General features: G+C 46.3%; 1 protein-coding gene across 6 annotated transcripts in view; it reads right to left on the reverse strand.

The window, feature by feature from the left end:
- LOXHD1 (lipoxygenase homology PLAT domains 1) overlaps positions 1-13,448 on the reverse strand; it is a 196,146-nt gene that overhangs the window by 86,547 nt on the left and 96,151 nt on the right. For all 6 annotated transcript variants that reach the window (XR_014224459.1, XM_082241742.1, XM_082241744.1 and 3 more), the window contains 7 exons: positions 12,462-12,622; positions 8,724-8,800; positions 8,183-8,379; positions 6,646-6,838; positions 5,843-6,003; positions 3,544-3,844; positions 899-1,050 (listed from right to left, as the gene is read on the reverse strand). Coding sequence is in view for 5 of the 6 variants with exons in the window: in XM_082241742.1 (XP_082097868.1) it covers positions 899-1,050; positions 3,544-3,844; positions 5,843-6,003; positions 6,646-6,838; positions 8,183-8,379; positions 8,724-8,800; positions 12,462-12,622 (1,242 nt within the window). In the remaining variant the exon portion in view is untranslated. The remainder of the gene's footprint in view (positions 1-898; positions 1,051-3,543; positions 3,845-5,842; positions 6,004-6,645; positions 6,839-8,182; positions 8,380-8,723; positions 8,801-12,461; positions 12,623-13,448) is intronic.

Genomic DNA, 13,448 nt, shown 5'->3' on the forward strand with positions numbered 1-13,448 from the left:
GCCATTTACCTTCCCACCTATTTATCTACTTGCACTTTGACATGCTTTTGAACTGCTAGGTTGGCAGGAGCAGGGACCGAGCAATGGGAGCTCACCCCATCACGGGGATTTGAACCGCCGACCTTCTGATCAGCAAGTCCTAGGCTCTGCCACCCGCATCCCTGGAGATGTATTATTATTATTATTATTAGTAGTAGTAGTAGTAGTAGTAGTAGTAGTATTAATATTATTATTATTATTATTTAGATACCATTCTTCATTACAAGATTTCAGGGCAGTTCACAGGATAAAAATACCAGGGAGAAAACCAAAGAAATTGTTAAAACAAAACAATAACACCCCCCTCCCACAAACACATTTAAACGGCTGTAGAATATTAATCAGCCTTATAAAACCTTTTTTCTTTTTCTTTTTTTTACAAACCTCTCAGTTTAAGGCAGGTTCACATCTACAGTCAAACTATTGTCCCCAACTCTGCTTGTTTAATGGTCTGTTGCAAGTGCCCAACAGATAAACTGGATGCAATGTTACATGCACCGTCCAGTGCATTTATCGTGCATGATTTTAAAAAATACAAATAGCAGCTGATGGAGGGAGCTGATAATTATCAGGGTTGCAGGAGGAAGGGATGGAGGAGCTTAACTCATTTCTTTCCTGCTGAGATCCTTAGGGAGAGAAACTGCTCCCTGAAAGCTGCTATTTGTAAGGGGGAGAAAGTTCTCATTGGGAACAAATATGTAGAAGCTGCAAATCTGAAATATTATTCCAGGTCTGTTGTTTGGTGATGTGCTGCGATGGAGGAGAGCAGAATGTCATGTTTGTCTCTTGGCTCTTTTCGGAGTGCTGGATTAGCTGGGCGTGTGACCTGCATCGAGACACCCTGTTCTCAGGTTCTTACCTGGTTCTTCTCAAATTTGTTGAGGTGATCTGAGCGCTTCAAGTGCCTCTCTCCGGTGTCTCCTCTTTCACCATAGATGCTCAGGTAAACGTTAGCATCCGTTCCAGCGCCCCACACGCCCCCAGTGATGACATTGACTTCATACAAGTTTGCTGGGGGAAGGAAGCCATAAACCTGTATTCAGATTCTGAGAGGACTCATTGTTTTCCCTTCTGTAAACATGTTTTGCTTAGGCTTAGCCTCTGTTATTCTCTGAAGGGTTCTGGTGAGTCAATAATAATAATAATAATAATAATAATAATAATAATAATAATAATAATATATTATGTATACCCTTCCCATCTGGCTGGGTTTCCCCAGCCACTCTGGGCGGCTCCCAACCGAATAGTAAAAACACAATACAGCATTAAACATTAAAAACTTTCCTAAACAGGGAATTCCTCCAGGAGGGAGTTCAGGACTCTTCTCATCATAGGGTACCCACACTTACCAAGTATTGTGTTTGTTTTAGTAGGGTACGAGAGCTGGGGGGGGGGCAAATTCACATCTGACAACCAATGTGGCCCTTTGGTCTCAGGTGTCAGGAAAGTGGCCCCCCAGAGCGCAGGGGAAGAGTGAGACTCAGAAATCGAACTAAGTGAATGAGGGACTGACTCTGCAGATGAGAGCTGGCTAACAGAGTTGAGAAAGAAGAAGAAGAAGAAGAGTTTGGATTTGATATCCCGCCTTTCACTCCCCTTCAGGAGTCTCAAAGCGGCTAACATTCTCCTTTCCCTTCCTCCCCCACAACAAACACTCTGTGAGGTGAGTGGGGCTGAGAGACTAGAAGTGTGACTGGCCCAAGGTCACCCAGCAGCTGCAGGTGGAGGAGCGGAGACACGAACCCGGTTTCCCAGATTACGTGACTACCGCTCTTAACCACTACACCACACTGGAGAGTTCGACCCGCCTTCCTGGGGAAGACTCTGTTAGTTCTCAAGAAGAGGAAGAGTTGGAAGGCAGCCAGAGCGCTGCTACGCAACCAGCAGATAAGCAGAGGTCTGAGACTGTCAAATGACAGTGGGGAGGGTGAAGGCCAGCCTCTCAGTCCCCGTTCTGGGAGACTGGATAAGATCAGAGGGCAGCGGAAGGGCAAGAGGGTAAAGACGGGAGTTTGGCGTCCTTCCTGCTGTGGGAGGGGCGAAAATTCAGACTGGCCAACTATCATCAATGCGAGCAGGTGAGAAGCAGTGCTCTGGGTGTGTCTTTTTGTAAATAAACATACATAAAACTACCAGAGAGTCATTACTTCTTATCGGGACTTGCTTGCCTTCCAGAGATCATTATGCCAGATAGTACAGGGATGCACAAGTCTCAAATGCCCAGGATACAAATTTTCCTGGCCCTCCAGTAGCTATTGTGGCTCATTTACCAGAAGTAATGTATTTAGGCAGTGGCGTAGCGTGGGGGGTGCCAGGGGGGCAGGCCACACCGGGCGCAACATCTGGGGGGGGCGCGCTCGCTGCCTCCAGAGTCGCCGAAGAGCCTCCGGCGCAGGCTGTAGCAGAGTCCCATGTCTCATGGAACCGACGAGTTGTGCGCGTGCCCGGGCTGAAGGCGTCCGGCAGGCAGCGGCTCTCAGCCCCATGCGTCAGGGCCGCGGAGGACGCGCCAGGCAGCCCCTCCTCACAGCCCCGCCTCCGCCGCTGCTGCTGCAGCTGCTGGGCCATGTTGCATTTTCCTCGCCTCTCTGCCCCCCTCCTCCTCCGGGCAAGCGGCGTGGTTTGGGCGGCAGCGCCAGCGGCAACTCGCCTCAGATCGGCAGTTTAGGGGTTAGGGGGGCGCAAATTACTTGCCTTGCCCCGGGTGCTGACAACTCACGCTACGCCGCTGTATTTAGGGTTAACTCTAGAAGTGTTACTTGATTGTATCTATGGAAGATGGAGCAAGCTTGTTTTCTCCTGCTCTGGAGGGTAGGACTCAAACCAGTGGCTTCAAGTTACAAGAAAGGAGATTCCAACTCAACACCAGGAAGTGTATATACTTGAATCTGACCAAAATAAGCCTCCTAGAGCTAAATATACATCAAGGTAGCATACAATGTCCTCCTCCTCCTCCTTTTTTAATCCCCACGACGACCCTTTGAAGTACTGAGAGGTAGGGACAGGCCCAAGGTCAGCCAGTGAGTTTTGGTGCCCAGTGCTGATTTGGTCTCCCAGGTCCTAGTCCAACACTCTAACCACTACACCATGCTGCCCTTGTCCAAGTCTCCTCCCCAATCACCTTGCCCAAGTCTCCCTCCCCAGGCTGCTTTTGCATTGCAGAGGAAAGGATAGGGGGAATCAGCAGTGCTGGAAGGAGGTCTGACTAAAGTCCCTTCAAACTATCAGAAAGTTGGAGAACCCTGGACTCGTGTCTGCATGGATCTCCACTCATTGGCCACCCTGCTCACACAAGGTCCATACCTGCTAAAGCTGGATACAAGGAAATGCACTAGGAATCATGCACACTAACAAAGGAAACTGCCTTATACTGCATCTAGCTCAGAATTGTTGGTACTGACATGTAGCAGCTCTCCAGCATCTTTCAGTTATGGATCTTTTCCATCCCTGCAACTGAGCTATGACCCTTCGATCCCAGTTTACCTTCCAGTGACCCTAGTTTACCTTCAATTTCCTCTCCATCCTCTGGTATTAGTTCCACCACCAGCTCCTTGTCCTCTTCATCCCTGGCCAGCCATCGGTGGGCTTCAAACTGATAAACCTCCATAATATCTATCTCCTGAGGCTCCTCCTCTTCCTCCGCTTCTTCAGAAGACTTCTTCTTCTTCTTCTTCTTTTTCTTCTTTTCCTCCCTTGTCGGCATCTTCTTAACCGTGACAGTTTCCAAGAACCAGCCGTCCCCAATGCCACTCCCGTCGTGGCCAATTCGGATCTTGTAGACTTTGCCAACGTCCGCAGCTTCTACCTTTAAGATGGTTAGTAAAATAAACCCTGAGCATTTCGACAGCATTTTAAGGTGTTAAAAGCGTTTTGTACATGCTCTCTGTCATCCTTACAGCAACCCTGTTAGACAGGCATGGCCAAACTCTAGATGTTTTGGGACTACAATTCCCATCATCCCTGACCACTGGTCCTGTTAGCTAGGGATGATGGGAGTTGTAGTCCCAAAACATCTGGAGGGCCAAGTTTGGCCATCCTTGCTGTTAGATATTATGATCTCTATATTTCAGACTGATGGACAGAAGGATGTTTTCTAAATTGTACTAATTTTGTTAAAGACAAGACTACCGAGCATAAATAACAAAAGTACAGGAGGAATAAAATATAAAACAGATGATAGGCAGTGCTTGCAAAGACAGTTTTTTGAAGAGGGTTTCTTTTCTTTATATTTTAATAGCTTTCATTTAATGATTTTGCAGTTTATGCAACAAAACAAAAGAACACACAACAAGAAATTATAATCTTTAACTAACCCACAGGCAAGTCATAGATATGTAAATCTTTTTTTAAAAATGACCGAATTGTTGGTTTAACAAAATATAGAATGAAATAATGAATGGTCAAGAAGCCCAATGTAGAAGTTGGAAGAAGAGGTAGGGTACTGGGGAGAGTTACAAATATTTCCAAATTAAATCATAATGAACTGGGGTGGTGTTTCTGAAGACCCTTGTGGGCAAAAAAGATAATAGAATCATAGATTTGGAAGGGGTTACCAGGGTCATCTAGTCCAACCCACTGCAATACAGGAGTCACAACCAGAGAATAATTGTGACATCAGATGATTGACAGGCAGGTGGCTCCACCAACCTGTCCAATGTGGGCTGCTAGAGGTCAGGAAGGTAATTTCTGGGTCTGTTGCCCAGATCCAGTTCCACAGCTCTGCCACAAGCAGCCCAACAGCAGCCCAAGAAAGCCCAACAGAGACTCCATCTCCTCAGTCAAAATAAAAAAATTCCTTCCAGTAGCACCTTAAAGACCAACTAAGTTAGTTCTTGGTATAAGCTTTCGTGTGCATGCACACTTCTTCAGATACACAGCGTGCATGCACACGAAAGCTCATACCAAGAACTAACTTAGTTGGTCTTTAAGGTGCTACTGGAAGGAATTTTTTTATTTTGACTATGGCAGACCAACACGGCTACCTATCTACTACTGGATCCATCTCCTCAGATTATTGTGGAAGAATGATGTCAATCAACATTTGATGATCTCCTTCTACCGGTCAACAATAGAGAGTGTCCTTTCATACTGCATCACGGTGTGGTACGCTGGTTTGACATCATCTGATAGGAAGTGCCTACAGAGGGTCTGAATACAGCACAAGATATTATGGGCTGTCCCATGAATCTGCTGGATGAAATAGCGGAAGAATGTTGCCTCAGGAGAGTGAGGAAAATTCTCAGGGATGATTCACACCCTGGCCGGCACTTTCTTGATCTCCTGCCCTCAGGCAGAAGATACAGAAGCATGATTAGTCACACCAACAGGGTAAAGAACAGCTTCTGTCCGTGGGCTGATAGGCTGCTGAATGAAAAGATAACAACAGGGCAACTGACTTTTGGGTTTGGTGTGTGTGTGTCAGTAAACAAGGGGAATTAAGACTAAGAGAGCTGAGTGGGGGGTGCTCATGTAATCTCACTGTATACAAGTTGTACAAGTGACAATAAAGTATTTCAATTTCAATTTCTGACCAGGAGAGAATCTCATTCACAGCTCTCAGGGCTGAGAGCTAAAGGTTCATATTTTCTGTTCCTCTGTGATCATGTTCACAAGGCACATTTTGAACTTCATAACACATTGTGGAGGCGTGACCTCGGAGAAGCTAAAACTGAAGAAGGCTCGTCGAACATCAAGCCTGGCAAAAAGATGCAATATCTAGATCCGCCACACTTTTGCTGGCGGAGAGGGAAAGCACTTACCCCAGAGAAATCTACTTAAAGCCCCTTCTGTGGCTCAGCCCTACCTTGAAGGTTTCTGTCGCTCCTCTCTCGTAGTTGTTTGACCGGTTTCTCAGAATCAGGACCTCTGTTTTGCCCAGCTCACCATAAATCTGCATGAAGACGTTGGCATTGGTACCCGCATTCCTCACGTCGCCAGTCACTACACACACCTCGTAATTTATCACTATGTTTGAAGCAGACGGGGAGGAGAGGTTATTGTGGGAATTAAGGCTGTTCTCTCTTTTTTCCCCCCAATAGATTTTAGAGGATGAAATTAGATAATACAGAACCTTAAAATGCAATTGCATGTAATTTGGTATACAGTCGTACCTTGGTTTATGAACAGCTTAGTTCTCAAACGCTTTGGCTCCAGAACGCAGCACACCCGGAAGTGAGTGTTCCGGTTTGCAAACTATTTTTGGAAGTCAAATGTCCGATGGGGCTTCCACAGCTTCTGATTGGCTGCAGGAGCTTCCTGTCGCCAATCAGAAGCTGTGCTTTGGCTTTCAAACGTTTTGGGAATCGAACGGACTTGGGGAACAGATTCCATTTGACTTCCAAGGTGCAACTGTATAAACATAGACATTGGGTGAGCTGGAAGTCACTAGCTTTGTTGAATTTGACTATAACTGTTGAGATACAAATGTAATTTTCAATATGGAAAGGAGTAAAATATTCTTATGGGGGGGGATGATTTACTATGTGAAGAAGTGCTTTCTTGTATCTGCCCTAAATCTTCCAACATCCAAAGGACAACCCTCCCTTTCTTTCACTCCCAGAAAACGCTATCAATCGTCATCACTAGAAAGGTGCCACCAGTCCTTACGTTTCTCAATTGGGACGATCTCGCTGGGGTAGACTTCAATCTCTACCTTTCCATCGGCTTCGGTTTTGTCCAGCCACCGGTTGCAAGGGAAGTTGTACTGCTTGCCATGGACAGGAATTGAAATCTCAACACTGCCAAGGTGCCAGCCAGCTCGGAGTCCTACATTGTCGTGCCCGATGGAAATCCGCTTGATCTTTGGGAGGCAGGATGGAAAGCGTTTGAGTGCGTCATGGAAATGCCTATTGCTCTATCTTTGCTCAGTTCTCAACTACCTCAGTTGTCTTTGCTCTCTGTGTCAAAGGGGACTTCTGGATTCTGCTCAGCGCTATAGCAGGCAGGCAGATACAACGTCTAGATTTGATGAGTTGCATCCAACTAACTTCCATACAAAGTAGACCCATTGCAGTTAATGGAGCTAAGTTAGACATGCCCATTGATTTCAATGGTCCTGCTCTGAGTATGACTAACATTGGACACACACAAAAAAAACCTGGAGATCAGTTGTTGTTGTTGTTGTTATCATTATGATCCCAGCAGCTCTCAAAATGACTGAAGCCTGTTGAGGAGAGGCTAAATGAACTGGACCTGCGCAACACCAACAGCACATCATATTAAGACTCCTACAGACTGCAGAGGTAGGGAGGAGTCCTATGCACAAGAAGTTGGTGTAAAGCAAGCCAATGTAAGTTAAGCTAGTGTAAAATTCCATCAGATCCAAAGCCCCTTCAGCAGTAGGCCTTCTGCTCCACCTAAGCATGGCAGAGAGAGAACAAGTCATGGAATCGTAGAATTGTAGAGTTGAAAGGGACCACAAGGGACATCCAGCCGGCAAATGCAGGAGTCTTTTGCTCCATAGGGGGCTCGAACCCACGACCCAAAGTTTAAGAGTCTCATTCTCTACTGATTGAGATATCCTCCTAAAAGAGCATTTTATGCTGGGGTGCTGGGTTGCATCACAGAACTGAATGGGCTTAGGGTCCACTCTAAGTTCACCCATTTTGGTCCTCTTTCTGCCATGCCCCCGCCATGACCTTTGGGGGGACTTACCCTGGTTTTAGCTCAGCCAGCTGAGGCTGAGCTGGGCTGAGCTGAGCAAGATGTGCTGGAGCTATATTTGGCCAAGCTGGAATGGGGGAGTTAATGCCAGCTGAACCTGGCTGAGACAGGAATCAGCTGGCTGGGCCAGTGATCTACTGCATCCTAAGATGCTTATCCCAGTGGATCTTTCCATAGGTTTGCCCCCTAAGTGGGTTCAAAACACCATGCTCCAATTTTTCCTCTTCCCCTGCCTCAACCCACTGTTTTCCTCAACATGGAGTCCGATAACGAGCTCTGGAGTCCTTGCGTGCTATTTCTGATGTTTTCTGTGAGCCTAAAAAAGCTATTGCTTAACTGTGGGTTTCAGTTTAGAAAGCATGTGATGCCATAAAGTATGATAAACTGCTAGGCAACCACACTCCATTTTTAAAGCCATCGTGACCCTAACAATTAAACCAGTCCTTTGTGGCTCAAAGCCATGTTTGTAGTTCATTCTTACCTCCCCAATGTCCATTGTGTCAAGAGTGAAGATATCGATCCGTCCTCGTTCAAAGTAGTCCTCTAAGTCATTATCAGACACCAAAAGAGTCTCCTTTTTCGTGTCTGCTTTTTCACCATAGAGCTTGATCAAAACCTTTGAATCTGAGCTGGCTCCAGGGACGTCCCCTGTTTTTATGCTGATGTGGTAACCGATATCTACAGAAATAATAGCATGTGCCAGGTATGAGACCTGACAACGTATGGCAAAAACTCATCCCTCATCACTGGTGATCGAAAAAGAACAGGAAGGGAAAGGACAGAAGCTATGAATTCATGTATGATACTTCAGACTCTTTCAGGACCAGCTGAAATGGTCAGTGTCACCCATTCCTATGCTTGACGGAGGAAAGAAAAAATAGATATTCAAAGGACTTGGCCAGAAAAAATGAGAAGATCTTAGCAAGTGTAAAGACACAAGTTAAAAGAATGCTTTCTATCTACCCCCGTCCCAATGAAATAGAAACTGAACAGCCAGACATGAAATCCATTTGCAAACTCACTTTCCAGAATAGATGATCTCCCAGCTGGAACTAACTCTCGAATAATCATGCCATCATCCTCATTCTTGTCAAGCCATCTGGTCAGCAAATAAAAGTTAAGTTACCTGCTATTACCAGCCAAGCATCAGGAGGTTTATTAAAATCCAGGAAGATACAGTGTATATACTGAGAAACAAACCTGTGTGCCTAGAGACCTTTTTATGGCAATCTGGAATAAAGAAACAGATTACAAGACACCTGGCAAAGAAGAAACAATATCCAATAATTCACAGAATTGTAGGGTTGGAAGGGACCCCCCCAAGTGAAAGAATCCATGACAGGTGGCCACGCAGCTTCTGTTTGAAGACCTCTAATGAAGAAGAGCATGTCACCTTGCAAGGTAAATGTATATATTTGTCATCTTTATTCCATGTCTCAGTTGTGGATTTGAAATGCTTAAGGAAGGGGCAGGGAACAAGAGCTAGGGAAAGGTGTTAACTTCTGGCAGTTAATGCCTTAAACATCACCAGCAAGATTGAAACCTTTTTTGTTTGGGGAGTTTGAAAAAAATGACCCCAAAGGGTACTAAGAATATGTATAATTTCTGTTTTATCCTAACCTCTGACATGTTACATTCCAGGTAGTAAAGGTAAAGGTAAAGGGACCCCTGACCATTAGGTCCAGTCGCGACTGACTCTGGGGTTGTGGCACTCATCTCGCTTTATTGGCCAAGGGAGCCGGCGTACAGCTTCCGGGTCATGTGGCCAGCATGACTAAGCATGACTTCAGGGTCAGGTGGCCAGCATGGCGAACCAGAGCAGCACACGGAAACGCCGTTTACCTTCCTGCTGGAGTGGTACCTATTTATCTACTTGCACTTTGACGTACTTTTGAACTGCTAGGTGGGCAGGAGCAGGGACTGAGCAACGGGAGCTCACCCAGTCATGGGGATTCGAACCACCGACCTTCTGATCAGCAAGCCCTAGGCTCTGTGGTTTAACCCACAGTGCTACCCGCGTAGTCATCTACAAAAAAAGTGGGCTACTCATTGTCTATTCTACCCCATTTTTAAAATTGGAGATTTCATTAAAGGGCAGCGGGCTGGTGTAAGGGGCACAGGGCAGGCCATGTGGGACTCACAGCTCTGGCCACTCCCCCCTCCACACACACACACACACACATCAGGATTTGTTGCCTGAGACAGCTGCCTCACTCGGTCTCCTCATAGGGCCAGCCCTCACACTCACTCTCGCTCTCTGACACACACACACACAATTTGCAGTCTGAACTGGTGCAGCCTGGCAACAGATGCATTGCACGCATTTGGTGACTGTATATTCCATTTTTTAAAAAAATGCAAAATAGCTATGAGACCCTGGCAAAGCACCACGGCATGCAAAACAAAGGAACCCCATTTCCGCTCGCTGAACATTTGTTGATTGTCGGGTATGTACTCTACCCAGTATTCTTCCCTTTCAGTCTCTAAAACCATGTGGCCAAAGGTAAGCGCTTTGGAAAGGTTTAGATGCCTCAATTAGCAGGAATGCACCTGAGTTTTCATTTTAGCTGCAAAACCTGCTGTTTAGGGATGTTCATTGTGGAGAAAAAACACTTTCTTGCAAAAAATGTTGTGTTTGTTTGCTGCCATTTTCCCCTCTGCCTGCTACTGCTGGGGCGCCATTTTGTTCTACTTGAAAAGGCCACATCACACCATGATCCCAGCCAATCAAAGATCACGATGATGCCACAGCACCCTGCAACCAGTCAGGCAGGACTATGTGACAACAGCACTGAGAGAAAACAAATCTACTGCCCTCCTCTGAATAGGAGGAAATGGATCTCTCTTGCCTAGGCGTTAATGTTGATGCTCGTTATTTGTCTACACCATACTGGCGATTTTGTCCACTTTCATTACTAGGCAAGACTTTCCCAATTCCAGTTGCTTATGACTAGGCTGGAGAAATATGTGGGTGAGGATATATATCCGAATGCATATCCCACCGAAAGCAAGTGTCGATGGATGACATCTGCATTCTGCACCGGCTAGGGAAAATGTGCAACAATTAGATCCGAGCAATTCTGTTTTGGTCTGGTTGCCTTGGCAATGAGGACACATTTCATCTTCCACTGATACCCGCCCCCAGCGAACAATTTTGCTCAGAAGGGAGGGTGTGTTTCATGGGAGATGTAAAAGGTTCGTCGACATGTACGTCCACGGTTTTGGCCCAACATTAGTTAGGAACAGTAATCTTCTGCTGTAGTGACTTGTGGCAGAGATCGAGAAGTAAGAATATAAGGAAAGCAGCTGTAGAAACAACCAAGATAACTTCCCGAAGAAGGAAGTCTTTGTAGAGTTGGTTTTGGTCTTTGCTTTTTACCTTGCTGCAACTTAGTACCTGTGTCTCGTGCAGCTCTTGATGCTGTTCCCATCCTAGGATCTTGTTCCAGTGACTAGGGATTAAGCCACCGCCATGGTCAAGACATCTTGCTGTTTAGGTGGCACCTTCATGAGAAGTTCTTCTGAGATACTTCCTGTTTTGGTCTTACAACAGGGATCACTCATCACAGGAAAGCTGCTTCCAGCAGCCTCCTTGTAAGGAGTGTAGCATCTACATCAGCCATAAGCAAGGCCCATAGTTTGTGATCAACGTTTCATACAAAGATTTAATGCTTCTCCAAAAAAAAAAAGAAACACCCCAAAGAAATCGGAAGACTCCTTGACCAGCAGGCCTGGAATGGTTGTCATCCAATATCTACAGGTCATGGAGAGATCTGCTTTCCTTCATAAAAGAGGATGCAGTTGGCGAGCACCTTTGTCTTCAAATTTCTCAAGAGCCCATGACACAACCGCCAAGCAGAAGGCAGCCATGTTGGCAAAGAATGCACGTGCCAGCATTGGGCTGGGTTCTTCTGCTGCAGGCTGTCATGTGACCCTCTTTCTATTTGAAAGGTAGAGATAATAGAGGTATAAGGACAGCAAAGGAAATTTCTCTTGAGATGTGACTGTCTTACATGGAAAAGAGGGCTTGGGAGATGTTAAGGATCATGTGCCCCTTTTTGTGGCATGTGTTTCTGTGACTGCAGAGCAAGAGATTTTAAGATCTGGGCCTTGGTCTTCGTGTTCCTGATTGGTGTGATGTCTCTTTGGGGTTTAGAATTAGCTGCCTCCACGATTCTGAGGGACGTTATTGCCTGATGCTCAGGTAGATCACATGGAAAGGAGAACCAATTGTGGCTTTATTTATACAGCACCCATTTTTATTTTTCAAGGCCACTGGATTGGAAGGAAAGAATACCATGTTTTAAACCAAAAAATTGGTCAGTGGGAAAACTGTAAATTGTAATAATTCTAAATCATTTCACCTTATGAACTATTCCTTTGAAAGGGCTGTACATTCCACTTGCATGCAGTATCCTAGTAGCCTGCACACTTCCTAAAATTATTGTTATTTATTGTTGATGCTATTTTCAACCACTCTGTGCTAGGCTAAGATAGCCTCATAATGCTTGTGTCAGGAGCGTTTATGGTGAGGTTCAGTGGTTGAGGCCATTGGGGTTATGTTGGGTGGCTGATGCCTATTCTATCCTTGTTTGTAATTTTCTCTCTGAGGCATGACTTGAGAGAATGGAGGTGACGGGTTTTGTACAACGAGGCCCACAGTGTGCTCATCGTGTGTTTAAAGCAAAAGGGTAGCCTGCCGTCCTGAACACTCAGCCAGTTGACAGAGCACAGGCAGAGCCTGACATTTTTCCTAGTACCTGTAGCAGGGGAATTCTTGATCCTCACTCTCTGGCTGTCCATCTTCCCTCACTATCACTTTGCCAAGGTACCAGCCGCTGCTTCCTCCTTTGCCGTCATGCCCTATCCTCACCCTTCTCACCTGCTTCAGGTCGACCGCCTCAATGATGAACTCATCGGCCTTTGGCGCAGGGGAAAGCAGAAAGAAAATGGTCAAAATGGGAGACAAGAACGTCGAGAAACAAACACACTTTTCTAGACCTGGAATGGTGGACTCAGATCTGAGAGAAATGGGTTCAGGTAGGGGAGGCTGGTTTACTGGGGCAAATGAGGAACTGCCCCCAACAGCCAGTCCCCTAACTGCCTGCCATTTTACTTACCATCAGCCAGGGGGAGTTGGCGCTTCCTGTCATCAGCTCTGACTCCATCTGCTGGTGGTCCCCTTGCCTTCCACCTCTAGGAGCCAACTCCTAGGGGCCAAGCTCCCTTTGTCCCCAATAAAATATTTGAGGGGGATACCACCACCCCCAAGTTGATAGGCATTGTCATTGAAATGGTGAGCAGGTGCCACATCTTGTGATGCAGGATGAAATGGTGTAAAGTTAAAGGGACCCCTGACCATTAGGTCCAGTCGTGGCCGACTCTGGGGTTGCGGCGCTCGTCTCGCTTTACTGGCCGAGAGAGCCAGCATGCAGCTTCCGGGTCATCTGGCCAGCATGACTAAGCCGCTTCTGGCGAAACAGAGCATCACACGGAAACGCCGTTTACCTTCCCACCAGAACGGTACCTATTTATCTACTTGCACTTTGACGTGCTTTCAAACTGCTAGGTTGGCAGGAGCAGGGACCGAGCAACGGGAGCTCACCCTGTCACGGGGATTTGAACCGCCGACCTTCTGATTGGCAAGTCCTAGGCTCTGTGGTTTAACCCACAGTGCCACCCGTGTCCCTTACTGAAATGGTGAGCAGGTGCCAAATCTTGTGTTGTAGGGTGGAGCCCCCCATAAT

This window comes from Podarcis vaucheri, assembly GCF_965113315.1.
Source record: "Podarcis vaucheri genome assembly, chromosome: 11".
In the NCBI taxonomy this organism is placed as follows: domain Eukaryota; kingdom Metazoa; phylum Chordata; class Lepidosauria; order Squamata; family Lacertidae; genus Podarcis; species Podarcis vaucheri.